Raw genomic sequence first — 27,643 nt, 5'->3', positions numbered from 1 at the left:
GTTTTTTTTTTCATTTTACTTTTTTTGTCTTAGCTTCGACATGAAAAAAACAAAAACAAAACAAAAAACAAATCAGTACTTTAAGCGAGCTTTGCAGCGTAGTGTCCGTAAGCATATAAGCACAAGAATATATGTACTGCAGCAGGCTACACCCAAGCATAGCAGAGGGAAAACTGCTGGATGCTGTCAGTAGGTGGCGGTGTTTGGAACCAAGGCAGCTAGGAACAACAACAAGGAAGGCAAATAAGAGCCACATCATATCCGTAAACTAAAACAGCAACAAAAGGTCTGAGGCAGTCCCATTAAACTCATCTGCTGCTGTGAGTATATGTAATTAAACCATTGTAAATTTGGCGGTTGATATTGTTCATTTTTATTTCGGTTCATTTTAATTAGGTGTGTAAAGTTGGGCTACGATAAAATCATAAATCCGCTTCGACTAGAGTGGTTATTAGCAGAGAAGCTAGCTGCGACAGTATTTGAACAACCAAGAGTTATTAAGAACAACTGGGAGCTATGATGGACTATATACCGGGGTTTAGAAATGCCATTCAGTTAGGATACTTGACAAATTAAAAATAAAATAAGTGATTATTCCCTGGAAATGTTGTCGAATATCCGGGCGTTGTTTAATGATGTGGCATTGACCAAGCCCTTTCGCTGACGAACATTTTCCTCTGCCTACTGTTGCTAAGCTAAGTCTTTTGAATGTTGTTTCTTCAACCTCTGGGAACGACAGGATTGAGAAATGCAGGAATATAAAAACTGGTGTTGGTCACGAACTTCATTCTACACTGGCTGACCTGTTTATAAATACTTTAGTTAGCCATTTATCTGGATATAAACAAAGAGAGGGAATCAATTAAGTGGTGCCAGAATGGTGCCCTTCTTCTCCTTTTGACTGTTCTCTTTAGGGGTAACCACAGCAGATCATATTTCCTCTATCTCGCTGATTATATCCTCCACATCCATGACCCTGAGCCTCCACTCTTTCCAGCTTCACTGTTACATCTGCCTCACTTTCAGTCACATGTATTCTGTCTTACTTCTACTGAGTTTCATGCCCAGATTTTGGTGTTATAATATGATGGTTTAAAACAACTTATGTTGCTAAATATAAACGTCTATTGGGAGTCAACATCATAAGTATGTGTAAAATTGCATAGCAGGATTTTTTGTGTGTATATAAAAACAAATTGGCACCCCTGAAATAAATTTAATCTGGTTTGCTAATTGAGGTTCATTATAGTCAAGCTTAAAATACTTTTTTAATGAGCTGCTCAGGAATAACAAAAAATAAAAGGCATTGGCAGCAAAAATATGAGTCAGAGTCAACTTTAAACCTATATGAGTCTTACTTCATCCACCAGTGTTGTTGTGTAGGGGAAGAACGCCTTTTTTCTTTTTTTTTTTCTTTCAGCCTTATCGTGAAACCAAGTCAGTTTGATTGTAGTGTTTGTTTGTTTGTTTTTTATCTTTTGTCTTTTTGAATCTTGGAAGTTTTTGCATTTTGATGAAAATTTAAATTTGATAATGAATCAAAAATAACTGCCTAACTCCCTAGAATTAAAATAACTGTGGCATTTCAACATTTCTATCCATTGGTGAGATTTGCTTGTAGAGGGACTTGAGAATTAGTGATGGAAATGTTTTACAACTGGTATTTACATTCTGTGTGTTCTTCCTTGCAGTTGTCTGACAGCAGACTGTGTACATGCCATCTGCAGTGCCAAAGGGGGAGAACTGTCAAGTGGACATGGACAGCAAGGCAGGAGATCTGTTCACAGCTGAGGATGCTCATCCCACAGGCACAGGGGGCACAGGAATCCTGGCAAAGTATGAGTTTAAATGTGTTTGTCTATCTCAGATTTATCACACAATAGAGCTGACATGTGCTTCTGCATCTGTTATACCTGCTGCTAATGTTTGTAAGCTTAATGAGCCACCAAGTGATAATATAAATTTTGCACACGTCATAACTCCTCTTAATGTTTCTGGTTCTTAATGTCTTCATCTTATTTCGTAGGCTCTGGCTTCCCAAAGGCATCTCAGCTAGCATGGCTAAAGAGTGGTTCGACAAGCGCCGATTGTCCATTCGACCTTGGACCAGTTTTGTAGACCAGCGCAAGTTTTCAAAACCCCGCAACTTTGGAGACTTGTGCAAGAGGGTGGTGAAAAATGTGGAAATTTACAACAGCAACTACACCTTCATCTTCTTGGGGCTTATCCTCTACTGCATGTAAGCACAAAACACGACTTTGTTCGGAGCTCATAAATCTGGTTAGGCCAATTAGAAACAAGAAAAAGGGAAGCGGTAGTAAAAAAAGAAAGAAATGAAATGAAATTTTCAGCTGATACACTGTAATAAACGATATGACTGTTGATGTTTCCTCTCTTCAGCATTAGCTCGCCCATGCTACTGATCGCCTTGGCTGTGTTTGCCGGTGCCTTTTACATCATTCACATCAAATCTTTGGAGTCTAAACTGGTTGTGCTCGGTGAGTAAAAGTGTCTCAAATAACTCGGACACCTTCACATAAATACCTGCTTGTTGAATCACCGGCAAAATAATATAAATGTTTTTTTGAGCAGCTACTTTAAGATAAACCTAGCTTGAATAATTAAACATCAAATTTTAAGTTGTATATCTTTATTCATCTATTTATTTATTTATTACCTCCTTTAAATTGTTGTGTATAGAAATTAAATCAATGGGTTAATGAAGCAACCTATTCCCGCAAATTATTGTTCTCTACTATTACAGTTCTTAGTAACAGTAATGTCACTAAACCACAAAAGATATCAGTTTAGTGAAGAATAAGCTAAATTTATGTAAGATTTTAGTTTGAGAAAATAAAACGTCTTCATTTTTATGGAATCTTTAATTGCTGTCATAATTTGTGTTCTCAAACCTTCAATTTTAATGTGAACCAGGCAAAGAGCTGACCACGCCTCACCAGATGAGCCTGGCTGGAGCCATTTCTCTGCCTGCGTTCTGGTTGGCCGGAGCTGGCGCTGCCGTGTTTTGGGTTCTTGGTAAACCAAACCACATTATACTTGTTCTGTGTTACTCTTTTGAATCTTTGTTTAAAAATTTTTTTATTGTGTTTTTCTGATTTTGGAAATATAATTGAACATATTCCACTGCTGTCTGCAATGCTAACATTTCTCTAATAGTGGACCCTAAATCTTGTTCACGCATTTGTAAGAAAAACCTTCTTCTTTGTTACTTTCTCTTCACATCCATTTTATACTGCTATAATTCATCTTCCCAGGAGCAACGCTGTTTGTGATTGGCTCTCATGCTGCGTTCCGTGAGCTGGAGGGATCGGACATAGAAGAGCTCCTCATGGAGCCCGTATAAAGACCAGGCTAAACTATCAGCAGGCGCCGGTTGGCTATCAGTCATCATGTTGACCCTGCAAATATGTTTGCACACAGGAAGAGCTGTTCATATATATGTTCCTTAGCTTGTTAAATTCCCTGTGTTTTAACCCCTTACCATGGTATCAAGAATGTACCTTGTCATGTTACTGACAGCTTTTTGAAGCTCATTTAAGCACATAAATTGCCATAGAACACAAAAATGGATTTCTGAACATAAAATCTAACCACACATTAATGCAGATTATATGCCTTTCTATGTTCATTTTAAACCTTGGATGCCTCTGATTTGTGTAAAATAGTCTTTCATTCCTTGCAATATTTCTCAGCTTATATCTTAATGGGCTATCTGTGCTGTGCTCTCTGCTGTAGATATTTGGGCTAATACATTCTCTCTGATTTGAATAATATGTATAAATGTAATCTTTACACTTCTAAAGAGAATTTGTGATTGTTTCCAAAGGAAAGTGCAATTTAAAGCTTTAAAACTGTATCTAATGCTAATGCACAAACACATATTATCATTATTGTTATTATTATTATTATTATACAAATGCAGGTTTGGTCATTCAGATAGGCTTACATAGATGGCTTGATGATGACACATCTTTAAAGGTCAGTACTTAATCATGGTATTTTACATCGGGTTTATAATTTCCTTGTTAGCATGTATACATGTTTAGCTTGGAACTTTGAGGTGTTACGTCACATAAATGTAAAATATTTTATTGAAATTTATCGTTCGTTTACATTCTGATAAAAGTTGGGTGTTTTGTATCTATATTTTCTCAGTGCAATAAACCCTTAAGGCCAGCTTATCCAATACTCGCTTTCTTTTTTTTAATTCAGTGTCAAATTAAGTCATATTTATTTCCTCTAAAGTTGCTACTACAGTTGACTTTTGTTTGTGCATGCATAGCAGGAGTTGTAGTGAACTCGGTGTCCCTCGGCAACACTTAGGTCTGTACATGTTCTCATTATTCTGCTCCAGTCTGAATACACAGCGGAATAGGGCACTTCCAGCCCTTGTGGCTCCTCTCCTCTGCCTTCAGTATACCAAACACCGCAGCGCTCACCAACCCCCTCTTGTCCCCCTTTTCACGTGACCCCTGTGACCCTGTGCTCTGTGACAGCACAGCGAAAGGACCCCATGCTCAGGTTGCCATAGTGATGACCTTGGAGGGCCCCAGTCAGACACACACTCGTCCACAGGAGCACTCGCTTACACACTGCGGCAAAGGCAAGCGATCGATATTCTATTATACGTAGGGTGGCGAGGAGCGGGTTGGGGGGGGAGTCGCACTGCAGTGAGCTCACTGCAGAGACACGGGGGAAATTAGAACGAGGGTGAGAGCGTGAGCGTGTTTGTCAGGGAGAGTGACAGAAAGTGGGTGCGCATGTGTGTTTGTGTGTGTATGCATGCGTGCGTTTGTCATTGGGTAGTGAAACGATTCCACAAAGTTTTTGTCTTTCTTCCTCAAAGGGACGTGTCCTAATTTTTTTTTTTTCTTAGTTTTTTGTGGCAAAGTGACCTCACACAAAACCTAACTCTCACATTATAGAGCATTACATTATGTATAATTTATTTGATTTGTGTACTTGGTAGGCAATAAGCAGTTCATTTAAAATATATGACCCCTGTGGCTCAGGTAGGCAGCACATTTGCAGCCCATTCCCTGAAGGTGACCTGCTTTATTTGCAGGAATGTAGCATATTAATCAAAAAAAGTAGCTGTTCCTTCCTATAAACACACTGCCTGCACTATTATTTTTCTATCAACTTAAAAGAGATGGCTTTTGGGAAATGGTAGAGCAATAATCCTTTTGTATGTTGGTCCTGCTGAGAGCGAGCCTCATCTCTGAGCTCATTTATGTTGGAGTCAGACAATGCTGACACGTATAGAGTGGTTTTGGTGCATTATCCTGGGCTGCTGCCAACTTGTCCCCCTATGGCACTTGAACATTATGCAGTTTTGTAGGTTGAAGTGCATATATTTGCAACACTAGATGGCATCTCATCCTAAAATTCTTATTCTGTCATATTCTGCTGAGCTATACTCTCATATGCATAAAGCTGCACTGCATGGGCAAGGGTTATGGTGTTTTGCATATATTTCATCATGAAGAAATTGCTTTATTACAAATTTGAATATATATTTGCTGAAATCAAATATAGGTGCAATATTCAGGGGTTGTAGTCTACTAAAATTGTTAATGAATGCCAAATATAGACAGGAGGTAGACGTAATATGATGTCAACTGGTCAGTATTCATGAATGCAGACGACAAACTGCCAGTTCAAAGATGCAGCTCTGTGCTTCCGGTGGAATCTATTGAACACAAAGTAATCTTGCAGGATTTGTTATTGTGTGTGCACCCAACGCTGATGAGTGGCACTCATTTCAGCCAAAAATATAAAATAAGAGAAAATATGAGCAACTAAACAAAAGTAAAGTTTTCTGTGGTACAAAAAGTAAATCAGACAAAGACACGCAGAGAGATCTAGGTTGTATTAAATGTCTAGATGTTTTATTGGTGTTGGTTTCATTTATTTGACACACATGTTCTACTAGTTGTGTATTTATTTATTTTTTAATTCTCAACGTTCAACCCATTCAGCCACCTAAGACGGACCCAGCCCGAGGCCGCTGGCCCTTCACTGGTCTCCAACACATACATGCACACAGACCCGGGCACATGGGCTTATCATCTCCACTCACCACTCCACAGCACACTTCACCACATCATACCGGCACGCCTGCAGTGACAGGAACCACAAAGTCTTGGTTAGCGACTTCTGTCTTTTGGTAAAAACACAACTTAATTACCATAAAGCCCTGCTTTGCTGTTACATGTTCGAATAGCCTCCTGAGAAACCAGCAAAAGTAACTGAAACCAAATCAAATACAAAAAGAGAGACAATACAGTGTCTCTCACTTTTTTTTTCCTACCTCACCAATTTTGTTGATCGTCCTCATGAATGTCTTTCTGGAGCTGATGTTCAACATTTTTTTTCCTTTATTGTTTCATTTAAATTCAGTATAGAATTATATAGATTTCCTAGAACACACAGAAAGATTGAGTTGTATTTACCAACTTGGGGGGGAGGGAGGTGTACTGTAATAGTTATTAACGAGGACAATGGTTCACACAGTGCACACGAACGGAGACAAACGGGGCAGGAGGGAAGGGAGGGGAGGGGTGTGAGATACAGAGAGGGAGGGGCGGTGGACGGGACGCCGTGTGGTGTGCTTCAGTGCGCCTAAATGAGGATAAGTCGTTTTCACACACCTCCCCTCCCAACTTTGAAATAAAAAAAAAAGCAAAACAACTAAAATCATCAAAATTGCCCCCCTACCCCACATATTAAAAAAACAAACAAACAACATTGGACATTAAGGAACAGAAGAGGAGGAAAATGGACGCGGTGAGAATGCCAGGAAAATGACCACTCCAATGGTCCTCCGCAGACAGGAGGCGGAGGCGAAAGGTGGCAGTCGAAGTAGTGCCGGTGATGGGATCTCACTGTGTGACGTGTATATCTGTGTGTGATTGGAGGACAAGCAAAGGGTTGGCGAGGAGGTGAAAGAGGGGACAAAGGTGTACAGAAAGACGATGTTGGTGAAGAGGAGAAGAACAGGGAGGAGAAGGAGCTGGATGGCCCTTTTTTTTGCAGAGCATAGACACTCCCTTTGTATCATTAGCTCATTCAGATCTACATACACAATATGCAGCTGCCGTTTGGTAGATATATTGGTTTATGTACACAGCTGTGAGAGAACACATGCAAAGAGTATCATAGGAGGTGGGGAGAAAGAGGGCAGGTCGATGTAGAAAGTTGTAAAGGTGCTTTTGCTGTTTTTAATCTTTGGGGCAGTTGTGATGAAAATTGCTTCAAAGCGCTTTTTGTCTTTAAGGGGGCGGGACATCTGGAGATGTGTTTTGCCGAGGATGGAATGACCGGGGGAAGAAACAAGTGGAAGATGTGAGGGGCTTGAGCGAAAGTGCTCCAACGATCAATAGTATGTCTCCTTTTCCACCCAACCTGGAGCACAAATAGCAGAGAAAAAAACACAGTAAATAAACAGTGCTTTTAGTAACTTGGGAAATTATTTTAATATTTAAACCCTACTGTCACCAGTTAGCTTAGCGTTACTTAACTGCTGCTTAATAATTAAAAAATTTCTGTTTTTGTTTATAATCTAAAAAAGTTAAACTACTCTCATCTTAGGCCTGATGAACCAAAGACCTTTAAAGAAACGCCCACTTAAATTAAAAAAAAAAAAACTTCGCTCACCTCCAGGGTTCCGGCGAAGGATGAGTTTTCGAGCTTCATCGTAAACAAAGATGAGAAAACTATAAGGAAATGCACAAAACCACCAGGTAGGCCTGTGGAGAGAACGAGAGAACTGCAATCAAGTAACCAGACAACTTGATCTTTCAATGTATTTATCTTTGTGTTGCTGAAACTCACTTTAGAGGATACATCCTGAGTGCCACATCCATGCCTGGGCAGTAGGACAGGAAGGCAGCCAGGGCTGTTTCTTCAAACAGGCCAAAGATCAAGATCTTGTTCCTGCGTTTAGAAGCGCCACATATTAAAGCCAAAAACATATCTACATAGATACATGCATACGTATCTATTAGTATAATCTAGATTTTTTTCTATGCTGATATGATTGGCAGAAAAGACAACTATAGTGCAGTGAATAGCTCTTTGACTTACTTCATGCCCTGCTGGAAGACAGAGTTGCGCCTGGTCTTGCAAATGATGAGATCAGCCCACTGCACTACCACAATACTGACGAAGAAGGCTGTGTGACATGTAAACTCCACGATCTTCCTCTGTTCATATGTCTGTGAAGGCAGGAAAGAACCACAATAGTAAGATGTAGTAGCAAAATGTAAAAACACAATATTTGCACATACTACACACTTACCCATTGCTGGCCATAGCTGTCTTCCAGGTCATTTAAACTGCGGTCGTCCCAGTTAAGTCGGATGCCTACTAGCTGAGAGGGCAGGAAACCATTTTCAGCCAAGATGACAAAGTAGGAGAAGAATCCTCCCAGAGCCTGGATCATACCTTAAGAAACATGTACACACATCGAGATTGAGTTACCAATTTTTAAGTTTTCTGATTTCCAAAATCGAGTTTCCCCCCTAAACACAGAGGACAGCTCCAAAGATAATCCAACTATTGTTTTTTGTGAACCAAAAAAGAGGGGGATGAAGTGATTTTACAACAAAATGACTTCTAGGCAACTCAGATCCAACTTCAATCCACATCAAAGACAATTCACAGCCTGGATCAACAGTCACAATCTTCAGTTCACCCACCAATTTGTCCATAGGCAATGCTGATAAGCCTCTCATTCACCAGCTTGTCCCTGGATGGGTTCCTAGGCTGGCGCTTCATGATGTCGCTCTCAGCTGCTTCATAAGCCAGAGAGATGGCTGGAACCTGAGAGTAGAAGAAGAAGACAGTATGAGCTGTGTGTGAGCATAACGCTGCATTCATCATACTAAACAAAGAGTCTTTTTAAGCTCTTTACCATGTCAGTTCCCAGGTCAATACACAGGATTGTGATGGTTCCCAGTGGCAATGGGATGTTGACTATGATAAAAAATAGGAAGGGGGTGATCTCTGGGATGTTGCTGGTCAAGGTGTAGGCAATGGACTTCTTAAGATTATCAAAGATCAAACGACCTAGAGGGTAAAAAAAGAGAAAAGAAACAGCAGACAGTTCACGTCACATACTGTCCAACTCTGACATCTCAAATGCAAGTGGATTATCAGGAACTTCTTTCATGTAAGACGTTTTTTATTGGAAAAAACTATTAGCATCCCTTTTCTTTCTAAAGAGTCATTTCTATCTTCCTCCTACGTCCTTTCTCAGATTCTCATTATAAAACCTTTTATTGATTTAAGCGTTCTTAGTCTTTCAGTGCTGTCCTCTGGGTCGTCTCACCTTCTTCCACTCCAGTGACAATAGAAGCAAAGTTGTCATCCAACAAGATCATGTCTGCAGCCTGCTTGGACACATCGGAGCCTGAGATTCCCATGGCAACACCAATGTCAGCCTTTTTCAGTGCAGGTGAGTCATTCACACCATCACCTGTCACAGCTACAATAGCACCCTAGGACAAATGAAAGAGGAATGAGAACGACATTAATTAAAGTGAATAAAAAAGCTGTTTTTGTTACATGTTTTAATTATTATTTAGCAAAGTTTTATTGAATTTAAGATAGTTTATTGAAATTATTAATATCCAAGATTATTAAATAAATGTAATAAATGAAATATACATTAATACATAAAAATATAATATTGTATGTGCTTATATTTCGATTGTTACCACTTTATTTTACATTTCATTTTAAAGCTTCTTTTAAACATTATTTTTCTAGTTTTTGTACAGAAAAATGTTATGTTTGGGAATTGTAAAAAAACAATTCACAGGCTGGTGTATTTTTTAGATTAAAAACGAAAAAACATGGCCTTCTGTTATTTTTAATATAATCTATCTTCCTGTGTAAAAGCAAGCTCTTCATCCAGTGGTCAAATAGTGCCACCTGCTGTTCCTAAAGTATATTGACACCTCAAAATCCAGTCCCTGGAATTAAGCCAGTACATTTCCAAAAAGAAAACCTGTAGCTTCTTTTCATGCTAGTATATTAAAAATGTTCCAACCAGTCGCTGGCATCCTTCTACAATGATCAGCTTCTGCTGTGGTGAGGTCCTGGCAAACACAATCTCCGTGTGATTCCTCAGGATGTCATCCATTTGATCCTGAGACAGATCCTTGAGGTCTGAGCCATGAATCACACAAGCCTTGGCGTCTCTAAACACAGACGTTAAAATGTTAGAACAAATTTGCTTTCACTTTGTGAGACTTGCTGCTTGTTTGGTATGTGTTTTTCTGTAAACGTTCCTTACCTGGGATTGACCTGGCTGACAGGTATGTTGAGACGAGCTGCGATGTCCTCCACTGTCTCGTTGCCCTCTGAGATGATGCCCACTCCCTTGGCAATGGCCTTGGCTGTGATCGGGTGATCACCGGTAACCATAATGACCTACGAGAACAACAAAAATGGCTTCTTATTGGCAACAATAGACTAAACTTAAACATCAAAGAAGTTTGCGTTGAATCTAAACAGCTTACCTTGATACCAGCGGATCGGCATTTGCCAACAGCATCAGGCACGGCGGCACGGGGAGGGTCGATCATGGACATGAGGCCAACGAAGCAGAGATTATCTGTCTGGAAGTTAACATCATCTGTGTCAAAGGCAAAGCCCTTGGGATACTGATCCTCTGGCAGCAGCAAGTGGCAGAAACCTGGAGCGAGGGGAAATGTGTGATTTAATGCTGTTTATTTAAGAATATTTTTTGTGGCTTTCTCTACTTTTTAAATAAATTCCACTACACTCCTTCTTACAGTTATAGCCTTAAAGTGTTTTGTTTCAACAATTCAACAGATCATAATTTTAGAAAAATTATGTTAAAGTCTTATAAATTAGTGAAAACCAAGAGAGCGGTATTATAATTCTAAAAAACAATTCTTGTGTGCGATGCTGAATGAGCTATTTCAAGGTTTGTCAGAGTTAATTTCCTTATTTCAAATAGGGCTTTTCGAGCTTCTAAAAGTATAAAACCTTCATTACATCACGCGTGATTTACATTTTCCTATTGAAAATGTGTAAGAGACAAAACTATTAGGTTTAACAGTATGTTAGAAATTAACTTACAACATTAATAACATTGTAAGTAGAATAGGTTTGGGTGGTGAGAAGAGGTTTAAAATGAATGAAACCAGAGGTTATAAATGCAGTGGTTCTATCACAGCTGGATTATTGCAATTATTGTAAAAGAAATAAAAAAAGTTTCAACAAATTAAAAATAAATCTTCACGACGTGCTTACAGAAATCATGTCAGTGATATGAATGGTAATCTAGGATGGGTAATTGCTAATTATATTGAAGACTGTTTTCACATTTAATGAACATACTTATGAAAAATGATTTGCAACAGAAAATAACTTTACAATGCCAAAAGCTAAAACAGGTAATATACAGAAAACAGTCATTCACAGGCAAAGATTGGGTGGAAGTTCCTACCAGTTTATGTTAAATTAAGCTCCTAAAGAACGAGTCAAATATAAAACAGTGTGTATCAAAATTAGTAAGAATTGTAATAGTTTGGATAATGAATACAGCGGATGTGTGCTGTTTAGTTCTAAAGTGTCGTTTCTTATAACCCTATTCTTGGAACCAAAGTAAAAGTATCTTGTAAGGACGTGTCTACATGAAACTCAATGCTGTCTGCAAGAGGAGAACCTTGTTTTGTGTTTACGTGTTGGATTGAGTGTGTTAAGGACCCTCAGGAAGAAACTCTCTGCGGCTGATGCTGATTAAACAAATAAAAACAGTACAGATGTGTAGTAAAAATATATTAATGTCCAATTTGGATTTGATCAGTCTTTTAAAAACCAGTTTGACAATGAATTCAAAACCTGGAAAGTGGACGTTAACATGACCTTCAGAAGACAGCACAGGATGGATGCGTCCACAGATACAGGACTTGCTCGATTATAATGAAAACCATAATCACAACTAAGCTGAGTACTAACATTAACATTTTCTTCTTTGAAACCAGTTAAATGGATGTAATAAATAAACGAATAACAGTGGATGGATGGAACATCTGCAGCCTGGCATGAAGAAAGTTTGGACTTTTTATTGTTTTATCTATGATCATGAATGGAAACCACATTTATAATAAAGTAAACACTCAATCATTTGCCCAGAAGAATATACACTGCATCCGATAGGCTATTAAGAGATGACTAAAATAATACTTTTAACTGAGCTACATTTTCAAATAAATTGTTATTAAATAAAATGTGTATTTTGGGCAGCAGCCTAACCTTTGCTTAGGCTGCTGCCCCCGCGACCCGGCCCCGGATAAAGCGGATGAAGATGGATGGATGGATGGATGGATGGATGGTGTATTTTGGGATTTTGAACCTGATGGCCACACTGTCAAATCTTTTCCTCAGTATCCACCTTCACCTCTTTCGACCTTACCCAGTACTCTCTCGCCCAGTCCTCCCAGCTCCATGTAAGCATTCTGGAAAGCTTCCTTCATCTCCTCATCCATAGGCTGCTCCTTGCCCTGCAGCATGATGGTGGAACAACGATCCAGGATCCTCTCAGGGGCTCCCTTCATCACCAGCAAGTAGCGGTTGTCATTTGGATCTTCTGTTTCATGAACAGAAAGCTAGGGGAGGAGAACAGAGATAAGCATTAAAATGAGACCATCTGATGCATTACTCAGTGTATAACATATGCGTTCACCCATATTGACCCTTTACTCACTTGGTATTTGTTGGTGGAGTTAAAGGGAATCTCAGCCACCTTCTTGTTCTTATCCCTCATCATTCTGACTGAACCGCATGACAGCTCGATACACTTCAGCAGAGCTGACTCTGAGGCATCACCAGCCACGTCACGCTTCAGGATGGACACCGAGTCTTGTCCAGCTTTGAACTGTGCGCGGTTACACAGAGCAGCAACACGAGAAAGAGACAGCCATGTCACAGAGCTCTTGTCAAATGCAGCACCTGCAGAAGGAATGTAAGAGTGAGAATTAATAAATGTTGTACTTTTTTAGTCATCATTTAATTCTTTTACACTATAAAAATATTCGAGCCATCAGTGTTGCCCGTATGCCCTCCCTTCACTTACCCGACTGGTCCTCTGTGGTGTCAGCCTCATGGATCTGGTTGTCAAACCACATGTGGGCCACAGTCATCCTGTTCTGGGTCAGGGTGCCTGTCTTGTCAGAGCAGATGGTGGAGGTGGAGCCCAGAGTTTCAACAGCTTCCAAGTTTTTCACCAGGCAGTTCTTCTTAGCCATACGCTTGGCAGTCAGAGTCAGACATACCTGCACAGAGTTGAAATTGTCAACTGATCCGTTTCCTCGATTCTAAAAGAAGTAATCTAATTATACACAACCACAATATTAAACACACTAAATGAGAAGGTTTGTGTTTATTTCTATAGAATCTCCAAAAAGACCAGTGAAAAGGCATGAAAACGAATCAGGCAAAGGAAAGCACTGAAATATGTAACCAAAAAAAATACAAAAAAAAGCAAATGTTTGCCTGCTTACAGTTACAGTAGCCAGCAGCCCTTCAGGCACGTTAGCCACAATGATGCCAATGAGGAAGATGACGGCCTCCAGCCAGGTGTAACCCAAAATGATGGCCAAGATGAAAAAGGTGACGCCCAAGAAGACAGCCACTCCTGTGATAATGTGGATAAAGTGCTCGATCTCAACGGCAATGGGTGTTTTGCCGGTTTCCAGGCCAGACGTCAGAGTAGCAATGCGGCCCATGACTGTGCGGTCTCCAGTGCAAATAACAATGCCACGCGCTGTGCCTGGTGTGGATCAAAATACAAAAACAAAATCAGAAATACAATCTTACAGGTGCAATAACTTTGTTGCATTAGAAGGTGATTTTTTTAATTTTATTTAAAAACACATTTCTAAAATCACAACCTGACAACTGGGTTTAGACATAAAAAAAAGAGTGCAGTGACAATATTGTGTGTAAGGGGGCGCCAGTTAAGCTGAGTAGTTAAGCAGGCAACCATACAGGCATGCCACATGGACGGAGTGCTGGGTTGGAGTCAGACCCGTGGCCCTTTGCTGCATGTCTGATATTTCAAGCAGAAGAAAATTGTTCTTAAAGGAAATGATTCACAATGTTTATGGGTTTCTGGAGTTTTTTTTTAAGTTAGTGTGTCATGATTTCTAGAAAAAAATCACTATGGCTGTGTTCTATTTGTTTGTTGCTTCATCTAGTTCTAGTACATTAGTATGTTCCAGTTTATACAGACTTAGTCTCCAAAGTTGATCAACTTGCCAAACGGCCTCAAAGCCCAGAAAGTTTCTGGGGTGAACTGTCCCTTTAACTGTAAACTTTATCGCTTTGTTCAAACTGAGGGATTTTATTCAACCACAGTCCTGCAAGGTAACAATAGCATGCAGTGTTATTGCCATGGTGACAATACCTTCAACACAGTTGGTGGAGAAGAAAGCAACGTTTCGGGTCTCCAGGGGGTTGTCATGGGTACAGTCAGGTGACCTGCTCTGAGGCTCTGATTCTCCTGTAAGGGAAGAGTTATCTACCTGTTGGGCAAAAGAAAATGTTAAAGAATTGTTTTTTATTACATATAACAAGAAACAAAAATATAAATCTATGCATGTGACTGTGTGTGTGTGTGTGTTTTTACCTTGCAGCCGTGAGCTGAAGTCACCCTGATGTCAGCAGGGATCCTGTCTCCACCCTTCACTTCAATCAGATCTCCGGCCACCACTTCCTCAGCATTGATCTGCACCTTCTCACCCTCACGGATCACCAGTGCTTGCTGCAGGAGAGGAAATAATGTCATTCATGATGCCAGAATTACATTTAGACATATCTACAACTCCATGTAGATATGTTTGACTTACATACTGTAAGTAACTAATTTATAATCAAAACACTGGCAAGCACCAGCTGTGCAACTTCTTTTTGTGTATACAGTTTTTATTCTAAATCAGAGTGGTAAGTAGAGAGGTAAAGGATTGTGAGGGGAGAAGCAGTGGGAGGATAATTTCACACAGGCCTTGACTGACATGTTAAATGTTACTGTAGAATGGAGGCAAGATGTTTCTTCAAGTAAAAGCTATATGAGTAGTGGCAACAAGGATGTCTTGTACGCCTTCTGCTGTCCTTACAGCATAGATGACTTCATACTGTGTGTACGGGATCAAGCATCTATTTACCTGAGGTACCATGTTCTTGAAAGACTCCATGATTTTAGAGCTCTTAGCCTCTTGAAAGTATGAGAAGCAACCGGTGATGACTACGACAGCTGTGAGCACAATACCGAGGTACAACTGAAAGGAGAGAAAATTAGAAATATGTTAGTGGGGGTGGTTTGAAGCCACCGAGTGCAGTATGTGTAAAATATTTACTGAGGTGTTATTTATGTTAATACCCAAGAGTCTTAGGTGTGACAGGTATGTTAATGAGGTGCAAATAGGCCACAGATGAATATGTTTGGGCTAAACCTGTGTGACTAATTGTGAACGTGTGTGTGGGTTGCTCACGTTGTCCCCTGCAGGCTCGTCCTCAGTAGCTGCCTGGATAGCGTAGGCCAGAAAGCAGAGGATGGCGCCGGTCCACAGCAGGATGGAGAATCCACCGAACAGCTGGCGACAGAACTTGACCCATTCTGGGGTGGTGGGAGGAGGGGTGAGAGCATTGGGACCATCCCTGAGCAGAAACTCTGCGGCCTTGGCATTGGTCAGTCCCTGCAGCGAACCGAGAGGAAGCGGAGTGTGGAGTGAGAAGAAAAAGACAGGTCTGCACTGATGTGAAGCTCAAAAGCATTTCTTTGTCACAAACTCTAACCATGAAAAGTACATCACTGCCACCTGGTGGCAAACTGGGAAAATGCGTTGTCAGCTTACCTGGACAAGGTCAGTCTGGAATTTCCTGCATACTTCCTCTACGGACATTTTGTGTTCCGTCTGTTATTAAAAAAAACCCCAACAAACAGAAAAATAAAAACAATGTAGATTAGAATTTCTTGTAGTTCACAATTTTATTTGTATTTTTAGTTGCATGCAGAGATATTTTGTGGGAAAAACTCTCCAGCTTAAATTAATTCATGGAGGCAATTTTGATTAAAAAAAAAAAAAAAATCAATCGTTTTATTTTACAGAAGGAAATTCAGAAATCAACTCCATGCATGCAGTTCACCTGAGGGGTAAGAGTATGTGGTAACGGCAGCCAGGTATGGCGACCATGGTGTCTGTTTCTTGGGCTGAAAAGTGGGACGAAACTGACGACTTCCTGATAATAAGTCCCCCCATCTTACCAGCAAAAAATACAAAAACTTTAGCGTGTATGGGAAAATAATTTCTTCTCTGTCTGAAAAAATGCTGCCAGTTTCCTTCCATTAATTCCATTCTGAAAGAAGATTTTCTTCAAAAACACATCCTCGGATTGTTTCAAGGATGTTAAAAAAATTGTTTTCACAATATTTTTTTTTAAAAATATTGAAATACTAAGAAAACTGTACACGAGCGATCAATCATCCTTTGACTGACAGGAACAAAAATGAACTGACCCAAAACTTTGCCCATGACCAGACCTTTGTATGGATCCACTCAACAGTGACAATTAAATCCATCAAGATGGAAACAGAGTGCAGTAAAACTTTGTAACCTCTAACACACATCATAGCAAAACTCAGTTACTACTACACAACTATTTTTAGAAAAAAAAGGAAGCGTTTACTTACAATGGGTACTTCCTTCTTCAGGTCATCCATGTCCTTGGTTGCCCCCTTCTTCTTCTTGGGGGATCGGTCATCTTTGTCCTGTGTGGTGGCAACGCGGTAACTGTCTGACTTCCCATACTACAGACATACACACATGTTTTATACATGCCTGTGGACTAGATAATGGAGAGAGCAGCCCTTGTCCTCTTGGTTTGTTATGTTCATTGCAGCCATTAAAAACTACACTGCTCTGTAAAATATTAAAACATTTGTAAACTGATGCGAGAGCTGCCTTCTTAAGAGTATTAATCAGCCACTGACTGCAGCTGAATTAAAGGCAGTGGGCACTGCTGAACTGGCCTTGATGAGATTTGTTTCATCACACAGCTAATAACGTTGTATCCTTGTGAAGTGGCCTTGAGAGGTAGTAGTAGTATAATAATGGAATGTATTTTTAGTTTCTGAGAATGATGTTAGCTAAAAAAAAACCCATGAATATAAAAACCTATTATTATAAGCATTGTTAAAGAATTGAAAACATATTACCCGGGTGGCTCGGTTTTGCTCAACCAAATATAAAACTGGGTTAGGAGTGAATTATCAACACATCAAAGCAAGTGCCTGCAGCCCGATCTACCCATTTGATCTCCATTGATCAAATAATGCTCACTTCAATGACCACAAGATCCTGATGGACACATCAAAACGTAATCGAGTGCAAATGGTTTAACCTTGAGGTCTTAACAAATCACTTTTGCTCCTTTTCATTTACTTCTCCAGCAGTGAGCATTAACGACATAAGAAAGAGACAGCGAACAGGAAAATTGAGTTTGCAGACTCATCAAAGCGTTTCTTACCAGACTCTTGCATGCACTACAATATAAAACCATCAGAGCCACTTTGATGTCAAGAAAAATTAAACTGCGTGTATACGCAAACATGCAGACACAGACACATCAGCTGTCTTTACTCTCCTCTGCCTGCTTTACATCAAACCTATTATTCCAGTTACTGTAAATCTCCCCTTAGAAGATGGCTCACTTTGTTTAACTACACATAAGTGAGCTATTTATAACCTCATTTCCTCCATCATTGCATTTTCTGATCCTTAGTCTATAGCTGTAATTCTAGCCTGTTGTCTGGAAGGACAGTAGTCTGACCTTTGATGAGCCTCATCCATACAAATCTGCTTCATCAAAGGTCAGAGGTGACATGGAGTGACAAGAATTCCTCCCAGGAGATGCAAGTGGGTTCGCTCACTGACCCAACCTGGTCATCGGGGGAGTTGAGCTTGGTGAAACATCATTTTAGTGAAATATACAGTATTGATTCCACGCAGGGGATTGCAAACTTAAATCCCCACAAGTCAAACAGAAAAGTCAATACCTATCGACTAATAAATCAATAACAGCAGTCATTTTAATTTAAGATTATAGAGAGTGTGTCAAACGATAAAAAAAACTAGGTGAAAGGTTAACCTGTAACTTAAATATGATGAAGTGCTGAATGTGTGCTGTTGTTCACAGGGAAAAATACACCCTCTAGTGGTATAGCCGGGTTGATTGCTCCTGCTTGATCACTTTATTTAAATCTGATATTGTAAATTAGATATGAACTGCTTATCTGACCTCGAACATAATTCGTTTAAAACAAGTTGGCCCTTTATCCAAATCAAACTGACACATTTACAAAAGCACCTGGGAGGGGGTATGAAACGAGATCCCGAGTCCTCCGCACATGTTGACATGGAAACTCCCACACCCAGACCGCACCAAAACATACACCCCTGCAGTTACACCAACGTGCGTAATAAAGATCAGCCTGCCAGTGAATTTTCCGCTTGAGCTGTAATTGTACTGCTCTTGTGCAAAAGTCTTGTGAAATCATGTCTCTGCGTATTTAGTCTGTATGCAATTGTTACTTAAGACCTGCCTTTCTGGTTGTGTTCATAACTGAAAAAAAAAGCATTCATGAAGCAACACATGCAAGACGTCTTGGGAAAATTGCCGACCAATTGAGGGAGTGCTGCTCTCAACGACCACTTCTGAATTCAAAGCAAACAATAAAACCACTCGTTCAAGCATGTCAAGCGGAGAGTAGGCTGTCAGAGCGAGGTAGCTGTTTGACTGGACTACAAGCAAACACACACACACACACACATATGCAAAGAGACACACATACAGTTCTGCAACAAAAGAACAGGTGAACAAATCTCTTGTTGCAGCAAGACCGGGCAGGCCTGGTGAGACAGAGGGTAAGGGAGCAGAGACTGATGCAGTGGAAAAGTACTGCTGCTCATCCCCTCTGAGACAGACCCTGGGCATGTGTGTGCTCGTGTGTCTCATCTCTGAAAATGACAAAGAGGAAGTGCTTGCTCATACATGTGTACACACACATGTGAACGTGCCTGTTCAGACTGAATAACAGTTAAATATCTCTGATCAGAGATCAGAGGTGTTGAATAACATGGAAAGTTACAGATTTGCCTTCTATTCAAGTGTAATTTAGCACCATAGTTCCAAAGACAACAGACTGATGGGTGCTTGTGAATCATCTGTCAGACTTTTTATTGCTGTTGTAGATAATTTTTTCCACAGAGAGTGACTGAACACAGCAAATACACATTTAGGGAGCATTGTTAGCTCAGCAGTGCACCTGCTCTCCTGTGAATTTGCATGATTAAACTGATGATATAAATACGGAGACAGAGTTCTTTCTCTTTATGTCGCACACACAGCAGACAGACAATAACGGTGGCTGGCAGGGGAGGGAGAGACGAGCCTCAAACAAAGAGAGAAATGTGGTGAAAAGTAAAGACAGAGACATGGTTGACAGACAGGATTGGGCACACGGAAAAGGAGACAGCAGTGGGAGGTGATACAGCGAGGTGGAGAAAGGATCAGCGAGTGAGTGAAAGCACGAGAGGAGCTGCTGTCACCCTTCTCTCATGCTTCTAATTAGATATTGACCAGCAGTCTGTCTGCTGGCTCCATATCAGTGTTTGACCCTCAGTGACCCCACTCTAATAGATTGCACAACTGCACTTATGCTATGTGTTTTTTTTTTAATGTATCCTCAAATGCTAATAGATTATATTCTCACTTTGGGTGTCTGAGTGTGCCCTTATGTGAACGTTCATTTGCAGGATATGAATGAGTTGTTAGCAGCATGAGTCACATAGGAAGTGATATCTTGGAAGCTTATCCTTTGTTTCGCCTTATTTACAGAATGTTAAGTGTTTTAGCTTTGTGTGCGCTTGGCACTCAATCAATTGTGACAAAGGGTTCAGCCTTTAAACACGTTGCAAGATGGCTTCACTGCACCTGATTTGCAATAGTTCTTCTTGAGTTATTTTGCAAAAACAAAACAAAAATTGATTTAAAAAGGACATCACTGTCAGCTGATATATATTTTTAGATCTTTATATCTCTCTTGACATTAGCTGTTAAATCAGATGCTTGAAGAAGAAGAAAATATGCCATGCAGGAAGAACACGTGCTGCCTGTGTTTTTCTGTCCAGCTGTATCACACAGCTCTGGGTAATTCAATGAGCCTCCACTGTCCTGAGGAAGGAAACGGAGACCCGTGGCTGGAATTACAGACACTCGCTCCTTCACAATATCACAAGCAAACAGAGTGATGGACAGACATATCTTTGGCATCATCAGGAAATGGAGAAATTCCATGCTCCTCTGTGGATAATGGAATGCAATCACTCAGATCTGGTGATATCCTGATTGATCAAAGTGTGTTTCAAATATCAATATCTATCTTTTCCCCCTGCATCTGCATGTACGTTTGAGTCTTGACCAAACTACACGATTTGCCCTCATGTGAACAACACTGATGAGCAAGCGTGTTTGGAGGGCAAGTAACCATGGAGACCGGCATGGCCATTGACATGGTGAATCTCAGCGGTGGCCTGGTACTCCTCGGATCCCCCGATGTAATCCAGGATGAGCAATAATTGATGCACCTGTAACTGGACACTGTAGTCACTGCTGTATAACGCTCACAGGCGATCGATTTAAGGAATAAGTCTGTGTGAGCAGAGGTGAGTCATTGTATTGGCTACACTCCGTATGTGCAGCATCTACACGCATTGCGGCAGAGAGAGTGAGGGAGATGTAGAGTGAATAAAACAGAGACCCAGTCACTGTACGGTAATGTGATAATACACAAAAGATAAGAAACTAAAAGTCAGCGAGGCCTGAGAATGAAAGAGATGGTTGTGTCAGCTAACGGCACACTTTCTACCTCGAGTGACAAAAATGCAGGAAGTGTCATGTTGTGTTTAGGAGTGGCACCTGCGAGACAATTTATTATGCCAAGTCTGTTTAGCACAACAAGTTGAGGCATGAGAACTGATAGCGGGTTTGACTGGAGCTGGGAAGTAAGTTTCCTTCCTCTTTCCCTGCCCTAAGGCAGAACAGAAACCGGTGCTTATGAACGCACAAACACAAGGGTGTTGTTTCTTTTTACGTGCGACTCACATGAGGAAGTGGTTTGTAGATGGAAGAAATACATCTACGCCCAACATTTTTTTCTTAAAGTTTTCTTCTTTTCCAATGACCATAAAATCTGTCATACCTACATATGAGGCTAGCCTTCTTCTTTTTCCGCAGACCTGACTCATTCAGTGATAACGTCATGTCCTCTGCACTACATGATGGTGTTACTGAGTGCTTCTAACATGACTACTGAGTGGTAAACAGAAGTAAAGTTTAAAGTAAAGTCACTCTTGTATGACTGGATGCATACGTTTTGTTTAAAGGTTGCATTGAGTGGAGTCAGCAAAGCCTCTAAGCCGACTGTTTTACACACATAGACCAACGAGTAGAATTAAAAGTTGTGAGAGCTTAAAATTTGTCATGCTTAAATTTTTAAAGCACGTATTTACTGTGAATGTCCATAAGCTGCTCTACTAACCCAAAATGATCCAATGAAAGCATTTTAAAGTTAAAAACATTTAATTTTACTAGATAAAATGTAAAAACTAATAAAAGTGTTCACCACATAAAATCTTAACACTGTTTCAGTAAGTGTGTGTGTGTTCCCTGTGACTCGTGTATACACCCGATGGTACTGAATGCATACGTGTGTGCTTGTGTGTGACACCTTGCAAGGTCATTGGGCCATCTGCTGTTTCTTGCAGTAGGATGGAAGGGCTCGGGCCCACAGTAGGGGGCTCAGGGTAGCGACCCATGGCTGTTGGGATTATTTAGTCTGATTACTACACTGGATTAACCCACCGTGTTTCTCCTTCTCTTTGTCTCTCTCACTCCCCTTTCTACACCATTCTCGGGCATAAATGAATTTTTGTCATTGTATCACTGTAGCAATCGTTTGGTGAACGTCTTTATAACAGCACTGGGTAAGGAAATAATTAAATTGTCACTGTTAACTGACGATTAGTATTTGAAAAGGAGACCACCAAAGAGCTCTTGCCTCTCTGTATCAGCCCTGAGAGTGATGTGGAGTTTTCTTATCTTTCTGTTTAACAAAGTGAAGAGACATCAATAGAGAGAGACTGCAGATACCAGACTTGAAAAAGAAGAAAGGGAAAACCCTTCTGAAGGAAACAGACCGGTCCCTACTGACATTCCTTTAATACTGAAGGAAATGAAATGCTATGTATGTATGATAATAATAAATAATAATAAAAACACTGTGGCTGAGTACCGAAACAAAATCTTAATCTCAGAAACATAAACACACAAAGAGAGATTAACTCTGTACAGCTCTTAAATCATCCACTTTGGGGTGGCTCCGAAAACTAAAAATAAACAAAAGCAAGAAACAATCACTGATAAGTCGAACTGAAAATCTCAGCTTTATCTCAGCGTTATAACCCCCCCCCCCCCTCCACTCTGCTGCCTTGTGTCCATCTGCCTGTCCCTCATTATCTGCATCTGTTCAACCCACAGAGACAGTTTGTGTGTAACTGTAACTATAGTTCTGTACAATGGCCTGCATAATGCTGGGCACTGTTAAGGACTTTAATACTACTGTCTGTGTGTCTTGGCCTGAGAGTGAATGTTGCCTGATTTAGACTAGTATTAAAACCCGATTCTTTGATCCCCATAATAGAACAGCGAAAACCCGACTCAGAGTGGTCAAAACATTTTATATTTAATTCTTTATTCAATCATCTTCCGGAAGAGAGAGAGCCCTGCACAGCCCAACGCCAGTTGTAGGATCTCTAACATTAGAATGACATAAGAATGTCTCACATATAGGTGTTATTTTGGTACTTTACACGTCACACATAGTTTCAACAACTCCTTATATGTTACAAGTTCCTCTTTTCTGTCTGGCTTCCCGTATTTATTAATATGCTTGTATAGCTCTACACTAACTTCCTGTTTTTCAGCCTGGCTGAGCACTTAGTTTGTGAGTCAAAAGTGGCCTTGCTTTACAAACCTTCATTACTAAAGTACATCAAACAATATAATCAGAAAATAAGCACTAAGAATATATTACTTACATGACACTAGTATTGTAAATCTTAATTTCTTGGCGCTGGTAGAAAACATGGCATCGTGCCACAGTGTGAGAGAGGGCACCTCAACCATCAGGCAAGAGGTCACACTGAGATATGCAGATGTTAATGATCTCACGTCTACACGCACCAGCTGCTGACTGCAAAACTACCAAATACCTATTAACATATCCCATTAAAACATGCAGGGTCCCTCATGTAAAGTCTATCAGATGCAGGAACAAATGGAAAATGCACAATTTAACAGTCAGGATAAATTTACAGAAAAGAAAAAAAAAAATTTTCCTTGCAGAGTGCTGCAGCTTAAATCGTAACAAACAGAGAGCTAATGACCTCTTTTGGGTCTGTGATAAGCCTTTGTCCACTGTGGCTGCCCAGTGTTACATGTTCTCCTTTAGTGTATTCACAAAGGGACACAAACATCTCCACGACAACACCCTGAATTAGTCATGTTGCCGTAGTCAGGCAACCTAACCCTCCTGACTCGGTCTCTTTATGGGAGACCATCAGCACGTTAATGTTGCAGAACTGTTGGCCACATCAATCACTCTGTCCGTCTACTGTAATTTTGTTTTAAAAGTAATGTAGAAAGGAGACAGCACTGACCTTTACATTTTATTAGAATTACACAAGCTCGCAGCTCAAGTCTAGTCTTATTAGTTTTAAGCTAGCAAGGAGGCTAACTCTAGAGGTGTTGCTGAGGCACTACAGAAATCTATCCTCAAGCAGCACTCTCACTAAGAAAATTGCTCTTATTACAAAGGACATCTATTGATCCAAGTGGCTTGACGCGAGCAGTGGAGGTCCATTTCAAAGAATCGCCATACTGACCTTAACTGACCTCTGGGCCACAGGTCTATGATAAACCTGTGTTTCATTAGATCTTTTATGCTTTTCTATTGGCTCTTGCAACGTGCAGGACACATCAGCCGTGGTTCAGTCCAGCCTATCTGCATCAGGCAGCAGGTGCAATGGGGAGGGATGTGCAGCACTCTGCACCAAACTGAGGGCTGGGCTTCTGCAGCGGACACACATATCCAACTCCTGAATTACTTTCTGTTACACCTTCCAACTTCTTCTCTATATCAGCGCACACTTCGCTGGTACCAGTTTGAAAGCCTTTATATCATAAGGTAATGAATGAATCCAGTCTTTGAGGGGACTTGTCTTTATCAGGAGCTTCTCCTCAGCCACACTGCACTAACAGCAGCACAGACACACCCATCACCATCAGCCATTATGACCTTTCTTAAAAATCCTTTCTGCTGCTAAATCACCTTAATTTCTTTTTTTCCTTACTGGGGTTTAAAGACGATCCCTACATCCCTACCTCTTCACCTCAACACTAACTGTTCAATCATGAAAACAAAAATTATTAAGTCCTATTATGCTTCGACCCAAGTACATCCTTCCTCTCCTCATCCCATTTCTCTCTGCTCTCCCAGTTAACCAATATGACCAGGCACAGAAAGAGGAAACATGAGCTGCGGTATTGTGAGCCTCAGGTCATTATCCTGTAACAGGATATACATCCAACCAGCCCTCCCCTCAACATATGCCACCTCATTCGTTCTAAATCCCTCTCTCTTTCTCTCACTACTCCTGCAAACCAACCACTACTAATCTGTCTTTCCTTTCTCTCTGTACCCGTTGTTCTCTCAGCAGTGGCACATTCCCTTCCTTTGTGTCATGAGTTTGAAAATAAACAGATGCAGATGTTGCATGTGTGCAGCCCTTCCTCGACATCTCACTTTACATCCCTCCATGGACTCATCCCCAGTAACTGCATCAATGCAGAAAGGACAGTGAGAAAGATGAGAAGGTGACCTATGTGTGCGTTACATCATTCTCTTTCCTTAGAGATTGCCCTCCAAATTTAGAACGTATATCTCTGTGTCTGACAAAAAGTGCCGGTTGGTTTCTCTATTCTCTCTTGTTAACCGGATCCTTTCTGCGTGGCTGCTCGTGCCAGCCTATCAGAGCCTTTTACAGGGAATTTCCACACCAGAGGCCCCGCCCCCAGTTTGAAGCAGAAGGAACGTCGCAAGCGGTGCCCCCTGCGGCCTTGGGAAAGGACAGCTGGCAGTGCTATAGGACAGTGCGCTAGTGCGAAATCCTCAGACGGAAAGAGGGACAAGTCAGTGCTGTACATCAGCACAAGTGATGACACTTTTCCATACACAGCTCTATTCCATTATCCATCTTTTCCATTTAGGGTAACCTCAGCGCATTAAGCGCAAACATATTCGGCAGGCTTGCATATACTTTCTTTATGGTTTAAGACATCAGAAGGGAAGCTCATATTCCTTATTGATCTGTTCTATAACAGCAGTCTCCGAGGAGACAGGACATCTTCTGAAATGACACTCCATTTCCACTCAACGTCCCTCTCTCACTGCTTCAGTGAACTTCCACACAGCAGCAGCAGCACATGCGTAAGCACTTTTTTTTTTTTTGCACTCCCATCCCTTTTGACGCAGTGCCCACTATAGCTGCCGGGTTAGCTTCCACATCTATAAGAAGACACTGACATGGACCGAAGGCTTTCTTCTACCTCCCCGGAATCCAACACACTGAACCTCTCTGTTGGCGCAGAAATGTCAGGCTTTGCAGGGCAACATCAGCTGGTCTCACTGTAATGAAACCGGCTTGCACTGCCTCCGCAGAGCTGGAAATGTCTCAGCTCCGCATGGTCTTCCTACTGCAGCGTCATGCCACCGCATCGCTCAGTCGGTGCACAGGGGTTAAATATTACTACTCTTTCATGGCGAGGCGATGGAGCAGAATTGCGCAATAACTCACACCACCAGCCGCATCTTGACTTTACCTTGTATTTTTCCACCAGACTCCAGACTGGTCAATTTACACGAGTGATAAGTTTATCCATATACCCGGAAACAGCTCAAATGCGTTTAATAGCTTAATGTATGCGCGCAGTAGAAGAGAGCCCTCTAAAGTCACACTGACGAACCTTATTGTCATTATTGTCATTCTCCTCGTGTAGCCGGCTGGAGTCGTCGTTTCTTTAATCTGTGATGTGTGTAAATGTAGTCACTGCTGGCGATTATCGAGTCCCTGTTATGTCACAAATTAAAGGGGAAATAACCTAAGCTGGTGAAGCGCTTATTCGTGGTAACCGCATTATGACGCACGGGTCAGCGAGGGTGCCGAGGATGGACTCCTCAGCTGTTAGCGTCCAGTGTAAGAACGCGGCGTGCTCACCATCCTCACCGGACAGTTGCTTCGCTTGCGCGCAAACAGATGACCACAGAAGGGGGAATGCCAGCGCGGTTTAACGCAGCAGAGGGCAGGAGGTGGGTGGGGGTGGGCAGCGAGGGCATGAAGGAGGTCATAATGCACTGCGGTCTTTAATCATAAAGAAAGTGCATGCAAGTCTGCCGAAAATGTGGCAAAACTCAGTATTATTTTTAAACTGCAGCTTAATGATGGGGAGGGGAATAACCTTAACACGTGCTCCTCTAACACACAGGTGCATACAGGAAGAATAAACCGATTAGGCCTATCATGGCTGGCAAGGTTATGGTCAAAGTAAGGCCTATCCGACTTAAAAGAGCCTACACATCTGACACACCGACAAGCTGGAAACATCACAGACCTACAGTACTTAGATATAAGACTTTGGCATTAGTTTCTAAACATTTCATCACGGGGGCAGCAGTTAATGAGAATCCCAGCACAAATTAGCCCACACGAGCCAGAAATAATAACTGATCCAAGTCGAATGAAAGTGAACAGTCCAAAAGAAGCTCGTTCCCACCACTGCACTAGATAAGAGCTCGTGGCTATATCAATTTGTCGCAGTCTAGACCGGCGTAAAACACAGTTCCGCATTAGAGTCAATGTCACTCAGACAAACGGGATTTCCAATAACAACAAAAATGACATCACGCCTCAGTTTGACAGCTTTTCTTTAGGCTTTAGGCTACCTCTCACTTTTCAGGCCACTTCAGGTGGGCTACAACGCAGTAAAAAAGTTGGAATCGCCGGTTCTTACCCCCATGTTGACGCAGTCACTCTTTTCCTCTCAGGTGATGCACGGCTTGAGAGGTGTCAGCCCCTCACGTTGAACTATATCAAAATGCCTTGCCTTGAAAAGCAAAAGAAGATATGCTCAGTTGTTTTGTGTTGCATAGGTGGAAAAAAAACCCACAGGTAAACGACGTCAGACAAGTTATCTATAGCCTAAGTCTGACAGAAGAATTGTCTTTGGTTTAAATAAACTGTCTCTCAAACCTTCGGCGAGGTTAGGCTGCAGTTTCCCCTTGTGGGACGTCTTTCAAATGAAATTCTGCAGTCTCAAGCGGAGCATCACGCGGGAAACCGCTTCCTCCCTTTGCTCTCTGATACTTGTGGCGAAAGACCGGCTAAACTAACCAGCCACAGCGATCTCC

At 41.1% G+C, this 27,643-nt stretch overlaps 2 protein-coding genes across 3 annotated transcripts; one reads left to right on the top strand and one right to left on the bottom strand.

The window, feature by feature from the left end:
• The first annotated feature begins 182 nt into the window (after positions 1-182).
• On the top strand, positions 183-4,202 carry rabac1 (Rab acceptor 1 (prenylated)). Its single transcript, XM_085177699.1, has 6 exons — positions 183-320; positions 1,692-1,836; positions 2,027-2,239; positions 2,401-2,498; positions 2,935-3,036; positions 3,276-4,202. The coding sequence occupies exons 2-6, from the start codon at positions 1,715-1,717 to the stop codon at positions 3,362-3,364; spliced, it is 624 nt and encodes a 207-aa protein (XP_085033825.1). The 5' UTR covers positions 183-320; positions 1,692-1,714; the 3' UTR covers positions 3,365-4,202.
• Positions 4,203-5,890: 1,688 nt separating this feature from the next.
• Positions 5,891-27,630, bottom strand: atp1a3b (ATPase Na+/K+ transporting subunit alpha 3b). Of its 2 annotated transcripts, none has more exons than XM_085177662.1 (23): positions 27,486-27,630; positions 27,247-27,339; positions 16,751-16,867; positions 15,915-15,974; positions 15,552-15,755; positions 15,225-15,338; positions 14,690-14,824; positions 14,468-14,585; positions 13,563-13,831; positions 13,136-13,334; positions 12,767-13,011; positions 12,476-12,668; positions 10,551-10,726; positions 10,325-10,461; positions 10,079-10,229; positions 9,356-9,524; positions 8,939-9,093; positions 8,724-8,847; positions 8,324-8,469; positions 8,110-8,240; positions 7,858-7,959; positions 7,681-7,772; positions 5,891-7,428 (listed from the first exon to the last, which is right to left on the bottom strand). In XM_085177662.1, exons 2-23 carry the CDS (start codon positions 27,250-27,252, stop codon positions 7,400-7,402), a joined length of 3,072 nt encoding a protein of 1,023 aa, XP_085033788.1. In that variant the 5' UTR covers positions 27,253-27,339; positions 27,486-27,630; the 3' UTR covers positions 5,891-7,399. The 2 variants fall into 2 exon arrangements, with proteins under 2 accessions (XP_085033788.1, XP_085033789.1); XM_085177663.1 differs by having other exon boundaries at positions 16,751-16,828.
• Between the last annotated feature and the right edge of the window lie 13 nt (positions 27,631-27,643).

This window comes from Neolamprologus multifasciatus, chromosome 11, assembly GCF_963576455.1.
Source record: "Neolamprologus multifasciatus chromosome 11, fNeoMul1.2, whole genome shotgun sequence".
Taxonomy (NCBI): domain Eukaryota; kingdom Metazoa; phylum Chordata; class Actinopteri; order Cichliformes; family Cichlidae; genus Neolamprologus; species Neolamprologus multifasciatus.
Note: the sequence above shows the minus strand (reverse complement) of the source record. Positions and strands in the feature narration are given on the sequence as shown.